Source organism: Monodelphis domestica, chromosome 1, assembly GCF_027887165.1.
Source record: "Monodelphis domestica isolate mMonDom1 chromosome 1, mMonDom1.pri, whole genome shotgun sequence".
Lineage (NCBI taxonomy): Eukaryota > Metazoa > Chordata > Mammalia > Didelphimorphia > Didelphidae > Monodelphis > Monodelphis domestica.
The window spans coordinates 490,657,496-490,682,722 of NC_077227.1; the positions used below are offsets into that span (position 1 = coordinate 490,657,496).

At 36.1% G+C, this 25,227-nt stretch overlaps 1 protein-coding gene across 15 annotated transcripts in view; it reads right to left on the bottom strand.

The window, feature by feature from the left end:
• Window positions 1-25,227, bottom strand: part of PHACTR3 (phosphatase and actin regulator 3) — a 329,288-nt gene that overhangs the window by 94,022 nt on the left and 210,039 nt on the right. For 8 of the 15 annotated variants that reach the window (XM_007475643.3, XM_056812888.1, XM_056812887.1 and 5 more), the window contains exon 5: window positions 1,214-1,420. The exons of the other annotated variants lie outside the window; for them this stretch is intronic. In XM_007475643.3, coding sequence (XP_007475705.1) covers window positions 1,214-1,420 — 207 coding nt within the window. The remainder of the gene's footprint in view (window positions 1-1,213; window positions 1,421-25,227) is intronic. 15 annotated transcript variants of the gene reach the window in all.

Sequence of the window (25,227 nt, forward strand, 5' to 3'; positions counted from 1 at the left end):
AAAGGACTCTATAGAAAGGGAAAGCAAAGAAATCAAGGGATTAGGTGGGTAGAGGGTACAGCAGCTGGTAGATACACCTTTGTCACTGATCCCTAATGACACATCCTCAAAGGCAGGTTGTATTTCAAGGCCAGTCCCTAATGCTTCACCCCCTTATGCTCACCTCAAAGAGTGAAAATTGCTAGTCATAGGTGAAGGCCAAGGAAGGGAGGGAATAAGAAGAAAGCCAGAATTCTTGAGGTGGATGGAAAGGAAATGCATCTTGCTCTGGTCCCTATAGATGTCACCAAGGTAAATTCTGGGCTGCCTCATACTGCATCTGGCTTTGACATTTATCAATGTGTTATCAACATGGAATCTAGAAGCCCCCAAACTTGAAGCCTAGAAAGATTTAGTGACTCCCCAGTTTTATTTAGCTCAGAGGTGAAAGCCTCAGGCTTAAGCCTGTTCCTGTGAGAATCCACAATCCATTTCAGATGGGGGCTAAACCCAAGCCAAATCTAATGACTCTTTGGTGCTATAGGCAGTGTGTCAGTCTCCCAAGCTGAAGGTCCTCGAGTTTGATCCTCAAGGAGGGTGTGATATACTGGGAGAGGCTTCTGGAGACTAGAAGAGTCATTGCTTGGGCTTAGCCCCCATCTAAAGTGGATTGTGGATTCTCACAGGAACAGGCTCAAGCCTGAGGATTTCACCTCCAAGCTAAATGAAACTGGAGAGTCACTAAATCTTTCTGGGCTACAAGTGTGGGGGCTTCTAGATTCCATGTTGACAGTGTGTATGTAAAATTCTCCATAGATTCAATGTAAGCTCTTTGAAGGCAAGTTCTGCTTCATTTTTGCTTTATATTGCCATGGTCCAGCATAATTCCTCATAGTAGACACAAGATTGTTTATGAATTGGATTGAATCCAATCAAAGTAATCACGTTCAATTAAATTAAAAACATTTAAAGGCTGACTATGTGCAAAGCCCTGTTTTTTTTAATAGTCAAAATCCCCTCCCTTTCCCCTAAATCCTTTCTGAACTTTTAATTAAAAATAAATAGCCTTCTACAAAATTTCCCTTTAAACTGAGAAATTGTGGAAATGTTTCCTTTGGTAAGCATCAGCACATACATGGTGTATGAGCTAACCATTCCTTTCTTTTCCCCACTTGTTCCCCTCCCCGCTCAGGGTAATGAGTAAAGGAAGAAAAATAGATAACAGAAAACTAACCTGTTATATTTTTATTGGTTTTATTGGAGACTGATTTCGGTGGTGGGACTGGAAGCCGTGGGGGGCTGGGGAGCTGGGCTGGGTTTCTCTCCATGTGTTTATGGAGGGAGTCTGTGGATTCAGAAATAGGTAAGGCTTGGGCAGACTCTTCCACAGAGGACAGGCTGATATCCTCTAAGTCTTCACTAGATGGTGAAGGCAGCTTGGCTAGTCGAAGGAAGAAGAGATAGGATTCATGAAAGCATCCACTTTATTATTACAAAACCAAGAGTGACTAGAAAAATAAAATGAGAAAACTTAAGAGTAGAGACAAGACTACAAACTTTAAATAGATGAAAGGGTGAACTAGCCACCATTTTGTTTTTGCAACAACAAAATATCCATACCAAAGAAACTCTAAACCAGGGAGAAAGGGCCAAAAGTAAAACTGACTAATCAACCCCCTCTACCCCAACTTTGCTTACATAGTTTTCTGTGAATTGAACATTATTGTTTTCTTGGTTTAGGCTCAACTCACTGCCTATTGTGACCCATTCCAATCTAGAAGAAAAATTAGCTACCTTTATTTATTTATTTTTCTTTACCTTAGTTTATTTGAAAAAGGGTAACTATTCTCTCATCTTTCAAGTCCCTCTGCCAGATAGTGGCCCTCTACCCTTCAACAAATATTGTACTCCAGTCAAACAGAATGATTTGCTGTCTCCCCTGAAGATACCCTGCACCTTCTGACCTCTGTTCCCTCGTATATATTGTTCCCTCATTTATATTGTTCCCTATGCCTGGAAGTGTCTTCCTCATTTCTTTATGTTTTCTTTCCAACCATCTTTTTTTATTTTTTATTTTGTTATTAATAGAATTTATTTCCAGGTTTCTCAGTCTCTCCCCCACCTTTCCATTAGCTACCTTTAAAATATAAAGATAGGAGAAAACTGGGTGGCACAGTGGATTGAAAACCAGGCCTAGAGACCAGAGGTCCTAGGTTCAAATCTGACCTCAGACACTTCCTAGCTGTGTGACCCTGAGCAAGTCACTTGACCCCCATTGCCTAGCCCCTATCACTCTTCTGCTTTGGAACCAATACACAGTATTGATTACAAATTCCTTCAAAGATTGCCTAGAGACTATTTTTTTTAAATTTTGTTTTACAGATTCATGCTGCCTTGTGAAGTCATTCATTTTAAATTATTTGATTCTAATTTTTAAAAACTGAATTTCATCTCTCACTTTTTGAACCTTCTTTTCCTTTTGATCTATTTTACTTTGTAGTCATTGTTTATATCTTTTACTTTCTTAGACTCTTTTTTTCAAGCTAATCAATTCTGACTTTTAAGCCTTTATTTTCTTGTTTTAGTTCATGTGCCTCTGTTTACAGATGACCTATTTTGCTTTTATAAGTCCTTTCCCCAGTTTTCTTTAACCTATCTTAATCATTTTTTTTAATTGTTTTGAGTTCTTCCAGAGCCTGAGTCCAGTTGTCCTGGATTAGGCTGATAGAGCTAACCAGTTATATTAATGTGCCCTGAGGCCAGACCTTCCCCAGCTACCAGCAGAGGCTGCCTCTCTGCCAGCTGCCCCATGAGAGCCCTGAGCATTCCAAGATACTCTGTCATGGTTGCAGCCTTTGCCCTGGGATCCCAGTCAGTCAGATTCCTACCATTGGTTTCAGCTCAGTAGGTTAGGGAGAGGTGTTGGATCTTTCTTTTATACCTGAGAATTTAACTTTATCTGTGTACCTTTTAGCTTGGATCAAGCAGAAGAGACCAATGGCTCTGTCCTGTTGCCAAGCCTGACTCTGTCCATTCTGCACCCTTGCTCCTTTGATTTTCTACCAACTCTGTGAAACTGAGCACCTCTGCCCTAAGCCAGTTGAGTTGATCTGCAGAGCTGAATATGCCCTGAGGCCAAAACTTCCAGAGGCAGAGGCCCCAGATGGAGCTGTGATGGCTGAAGGCTGCAGCCAGCCTGCCCTCTTCTCTGTTTCTCTTCTCTAGCTATCTCTTTGGGATCTTCCTGTAGTTCTGGTAGCAAGGTACTAGGCCCAGGTTGGAGCTCTAGCCCTGAGATTACACCAATCACCTGAGTCTCACTCAGCACAGTAGATTGGGAAATGGCCCTGGGACCTTCCTTCTTTCTTTCCCTTAAACCTGAGAATTCAACTTTCTCTGTGTACCTTTTAAGTTAAATTGTGCAAGAGGGTCTTGCAGCTTTGTCTTCTTGTTGGATTGGGTTTTCTGTCCCCCTTGAAGCACTTTATTTTTGATTGGTGTGGAATGGTTTTCACAGAGAAATTGACTTTTGCTGCTTCTAAGATGCCATCTTGACTCCACCCGAGACTAATTTAAAAAACAATTTTTCTCCCCATTTAGATTCCTTCAAGTACTAGATTTCTCCACTCCTTTTCAATTCAAGATTACTTCTCTTTCAGTGAATCAGATGAATACAAAGAAAAATGGTAATCAATAAGCTTTTAAAATAATGACTTTTCTTTGCTTCTTTTGGTGTGTGTTTGTAGGCATTGTCCAGAACTCCAATTCCACTGATTTAGAGAAGTCTCAGTGAAAACACTCCTTTAACCAAAGCAAGTTGACCTCTTCTCCACAAGCTTTAATCTCAGCTAGTTGTATAGAACACAGAAAGTTAAGTGAATTATATAAAGCCACACAGTTATGATGTATCAGAAGTAGGACTTAAAAATAAAATCTTCCTAACATAAGATTGACCCTCTATCTTCTTTATGTTTTGGATTTCATCATTATCAATAATAAGTATTATTACTCATTATCATATTTTAGACTAGTTTATCATATAATTTATTGAGAAGCAGTATGGATTGATGAATAGAAAGCCAGCCTCACAGTAAGACCTGGATTCAAGTTCTGCCTCTAATATATATTGGCTATGTCCATGGACAAGTCAATTCAGACTCTCAATGGACTAGACCAGTGTTGTCAAACTCAAATGGAAATAGGATCTCTTAACCATATATAAGGATTCTTAATGGACTGAATAGCTAGAAAACAACACACTAACATCTTCTCTGTTCTATTACATTTTTATTTATTTTGTTAAACATTCCCTAATTACATTTTTAATCTGGTTGGCCATATTGAAAGGTGTAGGCTTGTTGGCAATGTTTGATGCCTTTGATACTTATAGATAATTATTTAGGACTGTAACTTACAGAGAAGAAGCCCACCTACATAGTGAAGAGAGTTCTTTCAGCAGGTAGTTTCCCATATCAATAAAATAACAAGCCAAGACCGTATCAATATCCTACGACATTGTATTTTACATATGTGAATGAATTTGTGGGAAAAAATTAAATCTATGATATATTGTACACTGGGGCTACATATACAAGTCAGACAGTTTTTGCCCTCAAGTTTGTATTCTAGTAGGGAAACAACACTTTTACTTGTACTTCTAGGATCAGTAATCAACACTATTATTACTGGTAGAAAGGAAGCAATCTCAATTGCCCTGTGGCTCCATTCACCAGCTCTATGACTTGCAAGACCCAAACTCCCTTTTCTGGCCATTGCTCCTTATATGTAGTCTATGAATAAATTTACAATCTAAATTGTTATATAACCCATATTTTAAATAACAATAGCTAGAATTTATATGATGTTTTAAGGCTTACAAATAGTTTTCCTTAGGATTTAAAGTAGTACTACCTCCATTATTAGAAGAGTCAGCATGACAGTACTTAGCCAACCAACTTTTGAACCAGAAAGACCTGGGTTCAGGTTTCATCTCTGAAACAAACTAGGCTGCATGACCCTTATTCTCTCAATGTCTTAGTTCTCTAGGCCAGAAGTATCAAACATGTGGCCCATAACACTTCTGATTCCAGTCTGATTTTGATTAAAATGTAGTTCCTATATGGTTGTAATTTATTGATGTATTAATTTTTTTTAAAAATGTATAACATGAGTGGTTTTCTAAGTCTATTTGTAGTCCTCCGGGTTCCTTATGTAAGTTTAAGTGGCCCTGTTTTTATTTGAGTTTCATGTCACTGACTTACATAGGTAGAGGGAATTCTCTTATCAGAGAGTTATCTTTATTCATGAAATTACAGTCTCAGTCTCTAATCTTGTCTCCTATCTCTCCCCTCCTCCTTCCTTCCTTCTTTCTCTTTCTTTCTTTCTTGGAATTAAGGAAATACACATAACACATGATAGAGACAAGATCTCAACGCAGCTTGAGATTCCAAGGCCAACACTTTGTTTGCTATAACCTATTGCCTGCAATAAAACATAAAATAATTTTTAAAAAATCCCCTTATAATCTTATTCAACCTATCCTGGGATCTCAAAGGCTACACTAGTATAATATAGATTCTGACAGATTCCACAAAACTTCAGAGAGTTTAGTGATGGGTTCAACAGCAAATGGTTTCTATCACCTCAAATTTAGATTCATTAAGTTCAGAGATTCTATCACCTGAAGGTTTGCCATAGGTAGATGAACTTTTCTGAAGCCAAAGCAACTTGAGAAAATATGTGCTATGTCAGTTATTTCCTCAGATCAGGAGTTTTTTAACTAATAAGTGATGATTATAGCTCACATTTATATATAGTGAATGATATTTTAAAAATGCTTTTCAGGAGAGGCATACATGGTTCTTCACTCCATCTTTGACTGAAATGGAAATTCTGTAAAAACTGAAAACCCTAGATTTTTGCTTTCCTGATATGTGACTGCCTCTCCTGGATGAGTTATTTTAGCAAAATCTCCAGCTATTTTTCACTTTACTTATTCCTTTTCTTTTTCTTTATTGCTTTGGAGAAACTTGTGCCCTAGGTAAAAAAGAATGAGGACTGATAAAAAATGACCATTATATATCTTGGCCATATAACCAGTTCAACTATTCTATCTCCTGTTCTTTAATTCCTTGACTCTTGTCTTAAGATAAAAGATCTTCTCTTCAACCCTAAACTATCCCATGACTACTCCACAGAACATCTCTCTACCTCCATTCCAGCACCAGCTTCTTCTCATGATGGCAATGACTCCACCCCTATGGTATCTTTCTGTGAATGAAAGTTCCACCTCAAATTTCCATTTGAGGAATCAACATCAGCAGCAATGTTCTCTTCAAACCCAGACCAGCTCATAACTACCTAGACTACTGCTTCACTTTATCCTCCCATGGTTACCTTACCCCTGACATTTGCTTTTCAGCTCCCATGAGGTATATTATTTTCCTACACTAAAATAAAAGGAAAATGAAAGGGGAAATGGAAAGGAAATAGAATGGGAAAGGAGAGGTAGAAGGAAAGGAAAAGGACAAGAATAATAATTTATTATGTGCCTATAATTGTCAGGCTCTGTGCTAAAGTAATTAACAATATTATCTCATTTGATCCTCACAATAACCCTATAAAGTAAGTGCTACTATAATTCTCATTTTACAATTAAGGAAACTGAAAGGGTTTAAATGATTTGCCCAATGTAGCAAAACTAGACAGCTTCTTCTTCTTTTTATTTTTTTTCAATTACATGTAGAAGCAACTTTTGACAATTGTTTTCTGACATTTTATAATTTATGTTCTCTCCCTTCCTCCCTTCTAACCCCTACATGGTAAATATTCTGATATAGATTATACCTGTATATTCATAAATACATATTTCCATATTGCTCATACCATGACAGAAAACATATATCGTACATATAATTTTAAAAATTCATGAAGGAAATAAAGCGGAAGATGAAATGTTTTCATTGGCAATCAGATTTCAATAGTTCCTTCTTTAGCTGTTGATAGCATTATTCATCAAGAATACTTTGTGAATATCTTAGAAACTTGCTTTACTGATAATAGTTTAGTCCTTCAGAGTTGATCATTGTTCAATATTACTGTTACTATAGAGAGTGTTCTAGTTCTATTTACTTTACTCTACATCAGTTCATATAAGCCTTTCCAGGTTTTTCTGTGTTTATTCTGTTTGTCATTTCTTATAGCTCACCAGTATTCAGTTACAAACATATGCTATAACTTGTTCATCCATTCTCCAGTTGATGGCCATCCCCTCGGTTTCTAATTCTTTGCCATTATGGAAAGAGCTACTAAAATATTTTTGTGCAGGTTGAATCTTTTCCTCTTATCTCTGATCTCTTTCAGATACAAACCTAGTAGCAGTACTGCTGGGTCAAAGGGTATGCAGAGTTTTATGGCTCTTTGGGCATGGTTTCAGATTGCTCTTGTATGTTTTAAAAATTTGTACCCTGGGGACTTCATTTCCCAGCATCCTTTACTCTCCCTGGGTTCCCTTTTCTGGCATCCCCATGTTGCATTCTGGAATGGGTTTGTTTATAAATTTGCTGAAACCCATGCTGTGGGGGCTTTTTTTGTCTTTGACTCAAGTGCAGCAGGCTTCTGGGGCTCTGGCTCATTGCTCTTGCTCAGTCAGCTGAAGGAATCCCTTTCTCTCTCACTTTGTTGTTTTTAAATCCTATAAATTTAAATAGTTGGAGTATTTGGGGTATTAATTTTTAGTCTTACACTCTCAAGAATGGTTCTATCAGTTCACGGTTCCTTCAACAGTGTTTTAGTGTCACAATTTTCCCACATCCCTTCCAACATTTATCATTTTCCTTTTTGATCATATTAGCCAATCCAGTAGGTGTGAGGTGGTATCCTAGAGTTTTAATTTGCATTTCTCTAATCAGGAGTGATTTAGAGACTAATAAACTTCTTAACAACAGGGCCTATCTTCTTTCTTGTATTTATATTTCCAGGGTTTAGCACAGTGTCTAGAACATAGCAAATGCTTAATACTTTTATCTGGAGACAGTTGGATGGTTCAGTAGATTGAAAATCAGGCCTAGAGATGGGAAGCCCTGAGTTAAAATTTGACCCCAGGAACTTTCTAGCTGTGTGACCCTAACCAAGTTACTTAACCCCAATTGCCTACCCTTTACTGGTCTTTGGCCTTGGAACCAAAACACAGTGTTGATTCTAAGACAGAAGGTAAAGCTTAAAAAAAAGATAAATGCTTTATCCACAGTGAGGAATCAACTCTTTAAAGATGATATAATGATATACTTAGAGAACCCTAGAGAATCAAATAAAAACTAGTTGAAATAATAAACAATTTTAACAAAACTGCAGTATATAACATAATCCTACATAAATCATCAGCATTTCTATATACTATCAATAAAATCCAGCAAGAAGAGATAAAAAGAAAAATTCCATTTAAAACAACTGCAGATAATATAAAATACTAGGGAGTCTATCTAACAAAACAAACCTAGAGATTATATGAATATCATTACAAAACACTTTTCACACAAATAACTGATTTAAAACAATTAGAGAGAGTAGAGTGAGTTGATATAATAAGAAAAGATAATTCTACATAAGTTAATTTATTTGATGCCAAGAATTATTTTATAATGCTGAAAAAACATCAAAATTAATTTGGAAGAATAAAAGGTCAAGAGTGTCAAGTGACTCAATAAAAAAAAAACGAAGGAAAGGCAGCCTATCAGTTGTAGATTTGAAACTATATTATGAAGATGTAATCATCAATTCAATCCAATGTTGGCTAAGAAATAGATTGGTCAATCAATAGAATAGATAAAGTACACAATACGTAATAGTAAATTATCAACCTAATCTAGCATTTAATCAACCCAAAGATCTAAGCTTTTGAGGAAAGAACTCGACATTTCACAAAAATTACTGGGAGAACTGAAAAGTAATTTGACAGTAACTACACATACATCAATATCTCACCATATGCTAAGATAAGGTCAAAATGGATAAATAATTTAGATGTAAAAGATGATAGCAGAAGTAAATTAAGAGCATGTGAAAATGTACCTGTCATATCTATAGTTAAGGAAAGAGTTTATGACCAAAAAAAAAAAAGACAGAGTGGATTTTGAGAAATAAAATTTATAATTTTGGTTACATGAAATTAAAAAGCTTTTGCATAAACAAAACTAATGCAGCCAAAATTAGAAGAAAAACGGGGGACTAGGGGAAAACATATAACATGTTTCTCTGATAGTCTGTATTCCTCAAATATATGGGGAATTTAGTTAAATCTATAAAAATCAGAGTCATTCTCCAGTTAGTAAATGGTCAAAGGACATGAATAAGCAGTTTTCAAAAGAAGAATTTAAAGCTATCAATAGCCATATGGGGGAAAATATTCTAAATCAGTACTGATTAGGAAAATGCAAATTAAAATAACTCTTAGATTACCTATCAGACTAGGTAACATGACAGAAAAGGAAAATGACAAATGTTTTAGAGGTTGTAAAAAAAATGGGTTTCTAGTATACTATTGGTAGAGTTGTGAACTAGTCCAACCACTTTGGAAAAGTATTTGCAAGTCTGCTCTAGAAGCTATAAAACTGTGCATATATTTTGACTTTGCAATAGGGCTACATCCCAAAGACATCAAAGGAAAAAGAAAATGACCTATATATACAAAAAATATTTGTGGCAGGTTTTTTTGTTGTTGTTGTTTTGGTGTCAAAAAATTGTAAATTGAAGAGATTCTTGTCAACTGGGGGTTGACTGAACAAGTTGTGGCATATGATTATGATGGAATCCTATTGTACTATAAGAAGTAAGAAGGATGTTTTTTTGAGAAACCTAGGAAGACATATGAACTGAACCAAAATGAAGTGAGCAGAACCAAGAGAACACTGTATATAGTAATAGCAATATTGTAAGGATGCTCAACTGTGGAAAGTTTAGCTATTCTCTTTAATTCAATGATCCAAGACAATTCTAAAGGACCCATGACAAAAAGTGTTATCCACCTCTAAAGAGAGAACTTATGAAATCTGAATGCAGATGGAAGGATATTTTTGGGGAAAAAAAAACTTTCAAAACTTTCATTGTGTAATTTGTTTTATTTTGCAACCTGGCTAGTGTGGAACTAGATTTTATATGACTTCACGCATATAATAGTTTGTCTTCTTGAGATAGGGGATGAGAGTGAAAGAGAGACTGATCTCAAAAAGTTTTTTTAATTATTATTTAAAATTTTTACATGTAATTGGGAAATATTTAATGTAATGGGTAAAAATAATTTTAATGTGTTATCTATCAATCTAAATCTTGCAATGCCAAATCCCATGAATTATTCCTATTATCCTCCTCCTTCAGTCCTACTGATGTATTGCTTAACAGAGTTAGAGGAAGGAAGACAACCATACTGACTGGGTGCATCATAAATGGATGTTATCTAATCTCAGCTGGACCTTCACTTCAGTAAAGCAAACCTTTTACTCTTCTATCAAGGTCACTATCCACTGTGGCTATCCCAATGTCTCCCATGCAACTTTTCCCCCTATCATTTTCATCCATGAACTCCCATTTCTCTTCTTTTAAGGATAACCAGTTGTGGAAGCTGATGTCATTGCTGTCCTGCACATACATTAAAATTATAGTCAGTCTTTACAGAACTCTGGAGCATTTAGACTCTAATGGACTTGAGGGCAAACTCATTATGGTGGGGAAACTCCCAGCTGCTATTCCCTTTAACTCTGTAATTAAAAGTCACTGTCTACAAAAATCTCTTCAACAATCATTCCTATCCATCTCTGCTCTACACCTTCATATTCCATGTTTTCCACTGACTTTTATTTATTATTACTCACAAAACACCAAAGATATTGTTAACAAACTCCCTTTCAGTCCATGTCTTCTCCTCTCATGCTGGATTTGCATGACAACACTGTACTCTGATGACCCTTTCTACTATTAAGTGCTCATTTTCTCATGTACTCTCATTACGGTGATTTGGAAAGAATAAGCATACAACTTGCTGCTTCTAGTCTTATCATTTTGTCATCATCATTCAGCAACCCTTCTCTGTTTAGGCTCATTCCATCTATGACCTCCCAATGTCATATATAACTCCTTTAGCTTAATGATGGGAATCATTAAACAAATCACTACAGATAACAGGGGGCAGAAGATAACATCTGAGACCATGAAGGATTTGAAGGAGTGTCTGGACCAAGTTGCCCCAAGGACCAACAATTATGAGTGAGCAGTAAAGACCATCCTACAGTTCAACCACTTGTATCCTGATCAAACAGTACTCAAACACCATGTCTTAGCTACTACACTACCCTCAAACTTCCCTCATTGTCTATGTAAATTTAATATAAATTGTACCCTTCTTTCCTTTTTGTTTTAAGAAAATGAAAAAAAAGAAAAATGAAAGTTATAAAAACCTATTTTGGTCATTATCAGCCCCACCCTTTCATTGGGTACATATGTATAGGACACCATAGGCTTTCTGATTCCCTGGCATCCTGGAAGATGTGCCTAGCTCTCTCTCCCTCTCTGTCTCTTACTCCAACCTTTAATATCTAATAAATAATTGTAAAAAATATAACAGTCTCCAGAGAATTTTAACCAGAATATGCTCATGGTTTCCTTATTGTGGAATATTTATTTCCTTGTGATGTCTTCTCACCTTGGAATTTTCTTCCAACTTGTCTGCCCTCTTCTCTCTTTGGTGAGTTCCTTTTAGAACCTCCATTTTGGAGAAGGGTCCCATGCTGACTGATCTTAATTTTGCCTACCCACCCTATATACCCAGCTCCCCACTCTGCTTCTGAATTTATGGAATTTTTCATCATGATTCAGATTCAGCTGAGTCTCACCCTGGAAATTTCTTTAGTATGTAGGGTCACTTCACTCTGCAATATTCATCTCTTTCTCTGGCTTTCTCATTCTGAAAAATCCTTCTATTATGCTGTTTCCCTTTTCCCATTAGGGAGTTCCTTCTGGGATTATACTTTTGAGCAAGGCTCATGCTGACCAAATTTTATTCCCTTTCTGGAACAGTTTCTGACTTTCCTGACTCCATTAACTCTATTCCTTTTCAGCTCTTTCCTGTCTTATCTTCTTTAATAGAATGTAAACTCTTTGTAGGCAAGGACTACCTTTTTTGAATTACAATTATATTCCCAGGAATTTAGCACATTGTCTGGCTCACAGAAAGTGCTTATAAAAGACTTGTTTCTTGGGTTGATGGGGCTATGACTGGGAAAGTAAACTCTAAACAATCACCCTAGTGCAAATATTAATAATATGGAAATGGGTCTTGATCAATGACACATTTTAAACCCAGTGGAATTTTGTGTCAGATATGGGAAGGAGGTGGGGAGGGAAAGAACATGAGTCTTGTAACCATGGAAAAATATTATAAATCATCTAATTAAATAACATTTTAAAAAATAAAAACGACTTGTTTCTTTTCCTTAGAGAACATTGTCCTTCAACTCAGGTAAAAATGGCCCTAACTTTTTTAGGCATTTAAAAAGTAAGGCCTTTCCAATAAGTAGTGACTTAAGAAATAGCTTTCTGTTCTATAAGCAAGAGCAATTCAGATTCAATTCCCACCAGTGATGAAAACTCATCAGCTGATCATCCCACAAATTCTGAGGGTTATAGAGGTACAGAGAAAGCTGCTGGAGGAGCAGAAACTCAAGAGAAATGTGCCTCTCGTTTGACACCATCCATGGATATCTTAAAAGCTGTCTTCCATTATACACTTTCTGGTTATATCCAGCTCTGATTAGCTAAAATTTATATGTTATCATGAACACTACTAGAATATATATGAGTTATACTTTGTGATTTGCTTTCAGTATTATTGATATCAAAGTAATTTTTGACCCAACTATTCATCTAATGAAAATAAACTGTCATATGTTGGAGAATAACAGAGAATGACCAGGATATCCTAATCACCTCCAACCCTTAGAACAAATACTACAAACTTCAAATGCTTGGTCTACTATATATCATATATATAAAAAGCTATTTGAAATCTTTAAAGCCCTGTTTTATCATTATCTTTTTCATCTTAACATGAACACTACCCTAATAACCTCTCATCTGAAGTATGGTGACCATCTTCTAATTGATCTTCCTGATTCCAATTTTTTCTATCCCTATTGTATCATTAAAAAGATGCTGATTAATATTCCTAAAGCACTTTTCAGACCAAAACATCTCTTCTGCTTGGAAATTCCAAGAGAATTTTGGAAATTTGGAAATTTGCCCAGAGAGTGAAGTGCAACTCTTTAGACTGGTATTTATAATTCTTTATAGTCTGTCATACATTTCTCTAGACATTTCATATTACTATCCCTCAAATCCTATACATTTTAGCCAAACTGGTCTACTGTTTTCTGAACTTCACATTCCATCTCTTCCCTGAACATTTTTGTACAGGTTATCTCCCTGTCCTCAAAAATGATCTCTTTCCTTAGCTCTTTCTCTTATATTTCTCCATAAAGTCTCAGTTCAGCTGAGATGAACTGCTATCTTTTATATGATACTTCCTTTCCTTATTCCTGCCATCCCCCATGGTCAGTATTTTCTCCTGAATTTCTTTCTATTTATTTATCTAATATCATGTTCATCCCAATGGAATATGATACTTGAAAATAGGGATTATGTTTTTGTCTTTGTACTATATTTCCTAGGAGAATACCTTAAATTAGAAAGCACTTAATTTTCTTGTGTTAAATTCAACTTAAGTAACCATTTCATCTGGGAGTCCATGACAGAAGAAAACAAAATATAGTAATATGATTGCATGGACAATAATTCTACAAGAAGATTCCTTTTTGGTGAGTTTAGAATCTCTCAGAAACAAAATGTGTGTGGGGGGAATGAGAAACAAATTTGATTATGAATAAAATGGGAAATTGTCAAAAGTAACTCCTGTGTATCAACAGGGCACTCATGAACAACTCAGATTTGAAAGACATGTACCAATGATGGAAACAAGGGCAAATAACAGCATGTACACAAATGTATAGCATCAGAGAACAGTGGCAAGAATACTAAAGCTTAGAATGAGTTGATACTGGTGAAGAATGTTAAAGACAAGAAGAGATTTATTCTACCTGTGTTGGGGAAAAAAGAAGTATCAGACAAGAGTTTTAAGATTTTTGCTTAAAGTGAGTAGGACAGTCAAGGATGAGAGAAAGTAGAATCACACACCTCCTTTTTTACTTGCCTTCTCTACAGAAAAATAATCTTTTGAATGTAAAGGAAAAAGAAAACCACAAAAAAAATGGTTTGTAGTTACCTGAGATCCAAGATAAATGAAGAGATAGTAAAAGAATACTTAACTGTATTGAACATACTCAAGTTACGAGGTCCAGACAAATTACATCCTAGGACAGTGAAAGAATTGGTGAATAAGCCACTATAAGTAATCTTTTAAACACCAGAGAACAGAAATGCCTCCAGAAATCAAAATTATAGACTTTGATAATCTCAGATTTGCAATAGACTCGAGCGGTCATTGAATCCAACATCTACATAAACAATGATTCTTTCTATAAGATGCCCAACAAGTAGTTATTCTACTTTTGCTTGAAGATCACAATGAGAGAAAGCTCCTGAAGCAGCTGTTTCTAATTTAAGATGGGATTCTTCAGGATTCTCTCTTTCAATCAAGTTTCAATCTACCTTTTTGCCACTTCCATTTTTTGCTCTTAGCTTTGCTTCTACAATTGGGCTGAACACATCTAAATCCTCTTCTATATACCATGGCAGCCTTTCAAAATCAGTGTGGTATGATGGAAGCCTAATAGATTCAGTGTTGAAAACTGTGTTCAAACCTTAGCTCTGTGACTTACTACCTGTGTGACCATAGACAAGTTGCTTAGTTTCTGTGGGACTCCGTTTCTTTATCTTTTTTCCTCCAATAATTTCTTCATCTTTAAAATAAGGCCATGAGACTAGATCATCTGAGGTCTCTTTCAGTTCTAAATATATTATACTTCCAAATAGTAGGAGATAGTTCTCATATTTCCTCTGAGTCTTCTTTCCTCCAGGATAAGCATTCCAAGTTTCTTCAACCCAGTGTCATCCTCATATGGTATGATCTCAAGGCCTTTCATCATTTTCATCTCCAGTTGTCAGTGTCCTTCCTAAAATGTGCCACTCCTCATCTTCTAGACTTATTTTGACCAGGGCAGGGTTGAGAGGGACTTATCACACCTACTTATTTCCAGAAGCAATGTCTCTCTTAATGAAACATATTTTGCAAAAGCTTTTTTTTTTCCTGCTACCTTATGCTCCTGCTTCATAGGAAGTTTGAAATTCACTATAACACCAGATCTTATTTAGACAAAAAGATGTCTAGCCATGCCTTTCTCATCTTGTATTTGTGTAGTTGATTTTATTATGTCAATAATATGTCTTTACATTTATCTCCATCAAATTTTAACTTATTATATCTAGTCCAATGGTATGACCTGTCAAGATATTCCTTGAACCTGAATTTATCAGCTAATGTATTTGTTAGTGATGCTTTTTAGATTTGGATCATTTGCAGATGTTAGGCATGTCACCTATGATTTTATAAAAAATTTTAACTTAAAAAAAGGCTAACAGCAGTGTCAAGCAAGATTCTTCGGGTGCTACAATGGAGACTTCTTTCTAATTTGGTATTGAACATGTAGCTAATTCAGACCATTAAATCAGTTTTAAATCCATCTAAAAGTCTAAATCACATCTCTTCAGCTTGTCAACAAGAATAGAATGAGAAATGTGGTCATGTATTTTCTTAAAAGCAAGATAATCCCTATATTTCTTTGATCTACCAGAATAAAAAAGGCAAAAATGGAAATAGCTTAAAAGACACAGCCTATTCTTGATAAAGCCAAACTCTCCTTTTGAGATTACTGTTTCCTTTTAAAATGTTCATCCTTCTAATAATATGTTCAAGATTTTTGAAAGAATCAATCAAGTCTATACTATAGACTCTACTCTCTTCCCTTTTAATACCTGGGACAGGACAGCATAAGAGGATCAGTTGAATGAACTGTGGATACTTAACTTGGAATTAAGAATGTGGGAAAAAGAATTAGACTTGTTATGCTTGACCTTGGACTGTAGAACTCAAAGAATTGGATGGAAGTTGCAGAGAATTAGACTTCAGTTAAATATAAGAAAAAAGCTCTATAATCAAGTTACCAAAAAGCACAGTGGACTGCTGATAGAGGTAAAAAAGTGGATTGGTCATTTATCAGGGATTTTTAAAGAAGATTCTCATTTAGGTATGTATTAGGCTACACAAAGTTTCATATTCTTTTCAGTTCTGAGGTTCTGTGATTCTAATAAGTGACCAGCCTACGGTCACACAGTGAATTAGTGGCAAAGCAAGGACTAAAATCCAATTTCTTGACTCAGTCTCTGTGGTTGAAATTCTATTTTCATATAGAAGGTTCCATATTGTGGCTAAATAGACAAAAAGGCAAAACAGAGAGGCTACAGAAAGATTCTTGCCTTTCTTAAACTGAATAGGAAATTGGGAAACTGAGGAAAGAGTCCAAACTCTGCCACTACTTATTTATGTGACTTTAGACAAAGAGATATAAACTGAGAGATATATAGATGTGTAGGAAACCTGAGTCACTAAAAGTAACTAAAGGGTTGAGAGACAGTTCATGAACATAGCTACTTGTCCCAGGGTTGACATTAAAAATAGACAATAATCATCTATTAAATGGCTGTACCCCAAGTTTTAGCCAGAGGCCCCCTTCTTCTTTCCCTGCATTCTAGCATCCTTGAACTCATATGTTCATGTAACATCTCTATGAAATTGACTCCTTAATCTCCCTCCTGAACTCTGTTCTTGCATCATCTGTCAAAGGAACATTTACATCTGGATGTAGCATCAACATCTCAAACTCAGTATGTATGTATGAAAGGATTCTGATTTTCTTTCCCCACCCACTAAACCTAACCTTCCTTCAAAGTCTATTTCTAGGGAAAAGGACCTATCTATTTGTACAAACATATTTACCGTAACTCTTTTTATGGTAGCAAAGAATCAGGAAATGAGAGATTGTCCATCAATTGGGGATTGGCTGACCAAACTGTGAAACATGATTATAATTGAATACTATTGTGCTATAAGAAATAACAAGCAAGATGGTTTCAGAAAAAATCTGGAAAGACATATAACTTGATGCAAAGTAAAGTGAGCAAAACAAGAAGAATATTATATATATGATAACAATATTTTTGACAAATCACTGGTAATGGCCTAGTTATTCTCAGCAATGCAGTGATCCAAGACAATCCCAGATGCTCGTGATGAAAAATGCCATCTGCCCTCTGAGAAAGAGTTGATGGAATCTGAATGCAGACTGAAACATACTATACTTTACTTTTTACTTCTTGTTGGTTTTGTTTGATATCTCTTCCACAAAATGACTAATATGGAAAGATGTTTTACAATTGCACATGAAAAATCTTTATCAGATTGCTCAGCATCTCAGGGAGGGGGAAGGAATAGGAGGAAGAGAAGGAAGGAGGGACAGAATTTGGAACTCAAAACTTAAAAAATAAACATTTTTAATGTTTTTTTACTTGTAAGAGGGGAAAAATAAAATATTATTCAAAACAAACAAACTTCCCTATTTATGTTACCACCTCACTCTCAGTCATTAAGGTCACAAAGTCATTTTTTTACTTCCCCCTATCTTATTCTATAGATCTAGTCAGTCACTATTACCTTTGCTACCTCTTCTGCATTCAACCTCTTCTTTTTATTCATATGACCACCATTCTAGTACAGGCCTTCATCACCTCTCATATGGATGACTATAAAATCTTTCTAATTTGCCTCCTCTATTTCTATTCTCTCATTTTCTGATCCCTACTCCATAGAGCCCTCTCACCAAAAATTAATCATTCATCTGAAGGCACAGGTCTAATCATATCACTTCCCTGATCAAAAATGTTTAGTGTCTTTCTGTTGCCTCGAGGATAAAGGGTAGATGTTTCTTCATCTATGACTTAAGGCCCTTAAATTAGGGCTCCAAATTACCTTTCCAGCCTTAGTTCATACAATATTACTCTCTTTTATGTATTCTGAATACCAGTATGTCTGGTCTGTCAGTTTGTTTCCTGAACATGACATTCTTTCTTTCATTTCTATGCTTTAGCAGAGTCATTCACCCATACCCATACCCAATGATTTATATCTCTCAAAATTTGTAACTTCCTGAAAGACTTGGCTCAGCTGCTATCTAGGTCAGCCATTAACCTTCCCTATCTCCCATTCTTGATGCTCTCTGACTTCCCAATGACTTGGTATTATATTTATCTACATTTTTATGCCCTCAGCAGCTCCTTAGAATATAAACTCTTTGAGTGTTAATTTTGAGCTTAGCTCATTATGTATCTATAAATATATGACCTTATGACACACTCTAGCTCTAGGGTACCTTTCCAGTCTTATTATCCATTACTCTAATGTTTAGCCAAAATGACCTAACTTGCTGTGGCAATCTTAGGTTAGCTCATACTTGCATGTAGCACAATGCCCTGAATAAAATGATTCCTTAATAAATGTTTATTGCATTGAATTTCTCGATTTCTGTTTAGTTTCCTTTCTATCCCTCATCTGGAGAAATATAGCGTCACCTTATGGAGTGCTGAGTAAAAATTTAAATAATGCAAACATTGTCATGATATTGTAAGGTTCCCAAGCATTTTACAATATTAATTTAGTCCTCCCAATACCCATGTGAGGTACGTGCTATTATCTTGCAGGTTAAGAAACTGAGACTAAAACTTGCCCAGGGCCACACAGCTATTAAATGACAGAGGCTAGATTTCAACTCACATCTTCCTGTCTCCAAGTCCTCCAAAACTCTATCCATTATGCCAAACTACCCTTTTTTTTCCAATGGAGAAGCTCCTTAGCCATGAAAATACGACCTTTTTTCTCTTTGCAATCTGACTGTTTTTGTATAGCTAAGAATATATAAAGCCCATTCTTGGTAAGCAGGCCACACACAAAACAGGCAGTGGCTCAGGTCTGACCCAAGGACCATAATTTGCTGACACTAGTTCTCAAGGATGTATTTTGTTTGCCATATTTAGCAAACAAAGAAACTTCTTCCAAGAGGGGAAAACTCTTTTATGGAGAGAAATGCTATCTTTTGACATGGTATTATCCTATGTGAGTAACATGCCAGTGTTTATTTAACAGAAATCAGTGCTTAGAGTGTAAGGAAGAAATGAAAAAGAGATTTGGGCCATACTAGAGCCAATCATAAAATAATTCATATTTTCTTTGTCTCTTATTTACCATCAGAAAAGGGAAATAACCCGAAATTAATAAAAAAATATATCAAATTTTGGTGAAACCAAGTTTAGAGGTATATTGGTAGAGACAGGAATATATACTGAATATGTGATGCAATGATATTCTAGAAATATTTAAAAAGCCAGAGGGGGGGGGGGGTCTCTGGATCTCATGGAGCAATTCCCTCCTAAGGATTTTGGGAAAGATAAGCAGTCACTCTGGATGAGAAGTTATGATCCACAGAGCTGGGAAGTATACACTAGTCATAGGATTATGGACTCCTTAAATATTTAATTCAACTCAATACAACAACATTTGTTAAGGGGAGGAAGAAGGGAACAAGAATTTATTCATCACTTACTGTATGCCAGGCATTGTGTTAAGGATCCTCACAACCCTAGCAGGTAAGTACTATTATTACCCCCATTTTACTGTTAAGGAATCTGAGGCAAACAGAAATTAAGTGATTTTCCCTGGATCACACAACTTATAAGTGCCTGAGGCTGGATTTTAAAAAAGGATCTTTAGATTTCTGGTTTAGTGTAATCCACTGCACTCCCAGCTGCCTCTCTACACCATTATGGGCAAAGCATGTCTTGGGTATAGTAGATACAAAGTTAAAAAAAAAGAGTAACATCTGTCTTCAAGAAGAGTACAATCTATTCATAAGAGTATGTAGAAATATATATATATATATATATATATATAATACAAGGTAGTGAGTGAAAAGAACAAGGGGAAATATTAGAAAGAAATTGCTTTAGGAAAATTTAAGAAAAAAAAGAACACCAACAACCCAGGGGGAGGGAAGATAACAGAATAAATCTGATGAATCAGGAGGCAGAATACTTGTAATGTTAATCTTCAAGTACATTGTTAGTATCATGTGCTTATCAGCTCAGAGTCATAAAAAAATTCTTCATGGGAAGAATTAGATTACAAATATTTTAATACTTTTATTTTTTACAATACAATCATAGACTTAGATTTGGAAGACATTGTATAGTTCTACCTCTTCTCTCTCATTTTGCAGAAGAGGTAAGTGGGGCTCAGAAAGGTTAATATAATTTTCCCATAGATCTAATCAGAATTTGAACCTAGGTCCTTTGTCTCCAATATCAGCACTTCTTCTATAGCACAGTGCCTTTCTTCCAAGGAATTCCCAGTGACAATATCTGAGTAATAGTATCAATCTTCACCTTTATGAGACTCATAATTAATTTGCCCAAAAACCAAGGCAGAAAGTATAAATTATTCCCTAGGGGTAATTTTGTATCTAGATAAACTAAGTCCAAGAAAGAAAAGGTCAGGCTAGGCATCAGGGGCTGGTTTTACAGTGTTTTATTACATAGTGTAGATTTTAGGGAAATGGAAATGTCAGCTCCTTTCTGACCCTCCTTGGAAAAACAAAACCAAAATTTATTTCCTCACTGATGCCAGAAAACCCACTATTAATGATATCCTAACACAAATCCCAGGGATTCTGAACCCCCATCAGTCATCATCCAAACTCCATTCCTTATCCTCCACAATCCATTCTTCATTTCCATCCCCTTCATCCCTTCCACCCTTTCTTTCCTCTGAACCCTCTGGAATGCCTGCTCTTTGGAAACAAACCTCTTCATTGTAAGCTTTCTCTCTCTCTCTCTCTCTCTCTCTCTCTCTCTCTCTCTCTCTCTCTCTCTCTTGCCTTCTGGCTTCTAGACATTATTGGAACCTGGCTCCCCTCTGATGACAGAGCCTTGGGACCACCCTTTCCAGCACTGGTTGTACCTTCACTCAGCTCACTAGTCAAGTTTGGGGAGTTGAAATACCCTTTATTCCCCATTGCTAATTCCAGTTTCTCTCAATATTGTTAGTAACCTCTCCTACTTTGAGGTTCATGCTATTCATCTCTGCCATTCTGATAGCTGTTGTCTACAGAAGCTTTCCAGGTCACTCCCCTTCAGTGAGTTTAATGAGTTAGTATATGGCTCAATTTTTTTTTCTCATTATCATTTCTGCTGGTTGCTTCCTACTGAGCCTCAGCCTTGGATCACTACCACCACTTGCCTTTGTGCCTACATACATACTGTGAATGGAGGTAGAGAAAACTATGCAACTAATCTGAAAGAGGCCACTAAAAATGTATGCTACACAACCTTGACTGGGGCCTCTCTGCTTCTAGGCAATCCTTATATACATGCTTTATCAACTCATTATCCTTCTCACTATCTAACTCACATTTCTGTTTACCATAGGAACTCTCCTAAAAACCTTCCATGGTTTCCCCTTCACCCACTATCTCAGCTAAGTACCCTGGCTCATATTATACCACACAAAAAATTGGGGCCATTTGCTGTGACCTCCTCTTCCTCCCCTCTACTTCATGTCATCTTACTCACATGACTTTTGCCATTATTTCTATATTCATCCCATTTCACATGATGATGTGGCCTTACTTCTTACCAAAACTAATCTCTATCTGCTCAAGCAATTCCATTCCATCCTATCTATTCCCCTTCTGTCATCCCCACTTATTTTTCATTGTCTACTGGCTCCTTCCCTATTGCCTGCAAGCATGCCCATGTCTCCCCGTATTCTCAAAAAACCTGCATTCAATCCTTCCATCTCCATTATTATACTACATTTCTTCTGTCCTTTGTGGCTAACCTCCTTGAAAAGACCTTCTAGAAGAGATGACACCATTATCTCTTCTCTCACTCTCTTTTTAACAGTTTCCAACCTTATCATTCCCCTGAAACTGCTCTCTTCAAAATTACCATTGATTCCTTATTGGCAGAATCCATCAACCTCCTTGACTTCTTTATAGCCTTTGACACTGTTGATCACCCTACCCTCCTTGATACTCTATTACCTCTAGGTTTTTAAGGAATCACTTTCTTCTTGTTCTTCTTTTATATATGTGACTGATTCTTCTCAGTTGCTTTTGCTGGATGATACAGATGATATCCTCTAAGTGTCCAAGAGAATTTTTCATTTGGTGATCTCATTAGCTTCAATGGATTTAATCACCATCTCTATGCTGAAGATGCTCAAACCTACTTATTCTATCTTAACTTCTCTATTGATTTTGAATCTCAAATCTCCAAAGGCCTTTCAGACATCTCAAACCAGATGTCCAGTAGGTATCTTGAACACATGTACAACTTTAAACTCATGATCTCTCCCCCTAAATCCTCCTTCACCTCCTATCTTCTCTGTTATTGTAGAGTACAACACTGTTGTTCTCCCAACCCCTCACAACATTATTGTCATCCTTGACGCATTATCTCTCATTTCCCATATCCAATCTGTTGCCAAGGCATGTTGATTTTGTCTTTATGACACTTCTCAAATTATGTCTCCTTTTCTCCTTTGACACTGCCACCATCCTGGTTCAGGACCTCATCATCTCATGCCTGGACAATTATAAGAGCCTTCTGGTGGGTCTGCCTCCTTAAGTAACTTCTCTAATCTCTAATTCATCCTCCATTTAGAATTCAAAGTGATTTTCCTAAAGTACAAATCCAATCATCACACCCTCCCTGCTTAGCTCAATAAATGCTAGTGGCTCCCTATCACTTCCAGGTTCAAATACAAAATCTAAATTTTACTGCATTCCAAGCACTTTATAACCTATCCCCCTCCTACCTTGCCAAGCACTCTTCAATCCATTGATGATGACTTTCTTCCTGTCCACATACAAGACACTTCATATTTTTTTCCTCTGGGAATTTTCTGACTGTCCCCCAGGCCTAGAGTACTCTCCCTCCTCCTTTCCTTCTATTGATTTCCCTAGTTTCCTTTAAGTTGCAACTAAAATTTCATCTTCTATAGGAAGTCCTTCCCAATCCCTCTCAATTCTAATGCCTTCTCTCTGTTATTTCCTGTTTATCCTTTATTTGACTTGTCATACATATTTGTTTTCTTATTGTCTCCCCTCTAGATTTCGAGTTCCTTGAGGGAAGAGACTGTCTTTTACCTCTTTGTATCCTATTTAGTACAGTGTCTGGTACGTAGTACATGCTTAAGGTGGTTCCCTCTATCGATGAGGAACCAAGCTACGTGAAAAATCTATGGAAATGTGGGTACCAAAACAGGAAGAAAATAGAAAGAGGAATTTTGAGCAACAAAGACAAATTTCATGGATTTCTGTAGTAGAGATGAGAAGCCAGAGTTTGAATTCTTATTCTTCCACCTAAGAGTTCTCTCATCATAGGCTAGTTATTTCACTTGGAATCACAGATTCAAAGCTGAAAGAAGTCTCAGAAATGTAAACTCCACATTTTGCTAATTAGGAGTCTGATTCCTAGAGAAGTTAAATCACTTGTCCAAAGTCACACAGGTAGTGAAGAGAAGAGAATTTAAATTCTGGCTCTGATTCCACATTCAGAGTCACCTAAGTAATTAATAGCAAAGTTCTTAGAAAGTGCTGAAGGGCAAAAGAACATTCTTCAAAATCAACTGATTATGAAACAATTTGCAAAGGAGACTAATGATATTAAAGGTCTACCAAAGGGAATTAATATTTAGGAAAAGCTGGCATATAAAGAAATAAACAAATGAAGATGCTTAAAATGGTTCTGCAGAATGTAACAAAGATTAGGGACACAACTAGCATCATAAAAGATGGAATGGAAAACCTTTGGCATTACAATCATAAATGTGCATGTTGTACATGGGTGGGGCACCAGATGTGACAGGACACATATCATATAAGCATCCTGAAATATCACAGAGACTCATCAAAATGTCAGAGACTAACTCTTCAAGAAAGAGCAAAGCTTCAATAAGAAAAAAAAAAGCCCACAAACTCAAATCAAGTCCTAAAAAAAGATTAAGAAACTCAAACAAATCTTTAACCAAAGAAAGTAAGAAGGGTTCATTACTCAGAAAAGTGTTTATTGAGTGAATGATGAATTTTAAACTGTTGAAAAATGGAAGTGTCAAAGAATCTTTGGGTAAAGAAAACAACCCAAAATGCACCTGCTAGCAGCAATGAGAAATTAACTTGTCTATTAGAACTCCTTCTGAAATCACTATATTTTCAGTCAGCTTATTTTATAAGGTAGATATGATTTCAAGGTTCAACCTCCAAATTAACTGTCTAACTGAAAGGAAAAACTTGTTAATAATTAGGATTCTTAGTCATTAACAACCATTTGGTAATTGTTTATTATGTGTGAAGCACTTGGCTAAGCTTTACAGATTCAAAGAAAGTTAAAAAAAAAACAAAAAACATGGTTCTTGCCCCACAAGCAGGCCAGTCCCAGGAGGAAGTGATTTCTCTGCCTTAAAAGATTAAAAAAAATTTTTAATACCTGCATGTTGGAAATATTACAGATGGAAAGCCTGCTTTAGGCAAAAGTCTTGCCAGTCCCTACCAAATCTGGAATTCTAGATCTTTAACCAGGACTTGAAAGTTAACAACAGCAAAGTCAGAAATTCTATAGTGAGATTCTCTACAGTGAGATTTACTCCTTTAAAACTGAACAAATAATTGGCTTTTTAAAAGAAGTTGTGGGTGTTTAAATGTTATCTGTGAAAATCTGGAATAGTACAGGTCCAGATATAGACAAAATACAGATAACTAGACTTAGACAAAAAATGTGGAAGACACTATCAAGATTCTAGGTTGTTATCTTTGTAAAGATGTGGCTTATAAAAGGTCATTTCTTTTTTTTTCTTAAAAATTTTTATTTAATTAAATTAATTTAGAATATTTTTCCTTGGTTACATGATTCATGTTCTTTCCCTCCCCTCCTCCCTCACCCTTCCCTTAGCCGATGAGCAATTCCACTGAATTTTACATGTTTCATTGATCAAGACCTATTTCCATATTATTGACATTTGCATTAGGGTAATCATTTAGGTTTATAACCCCAATCATATCCCTATCAACCCATGTGATCAAG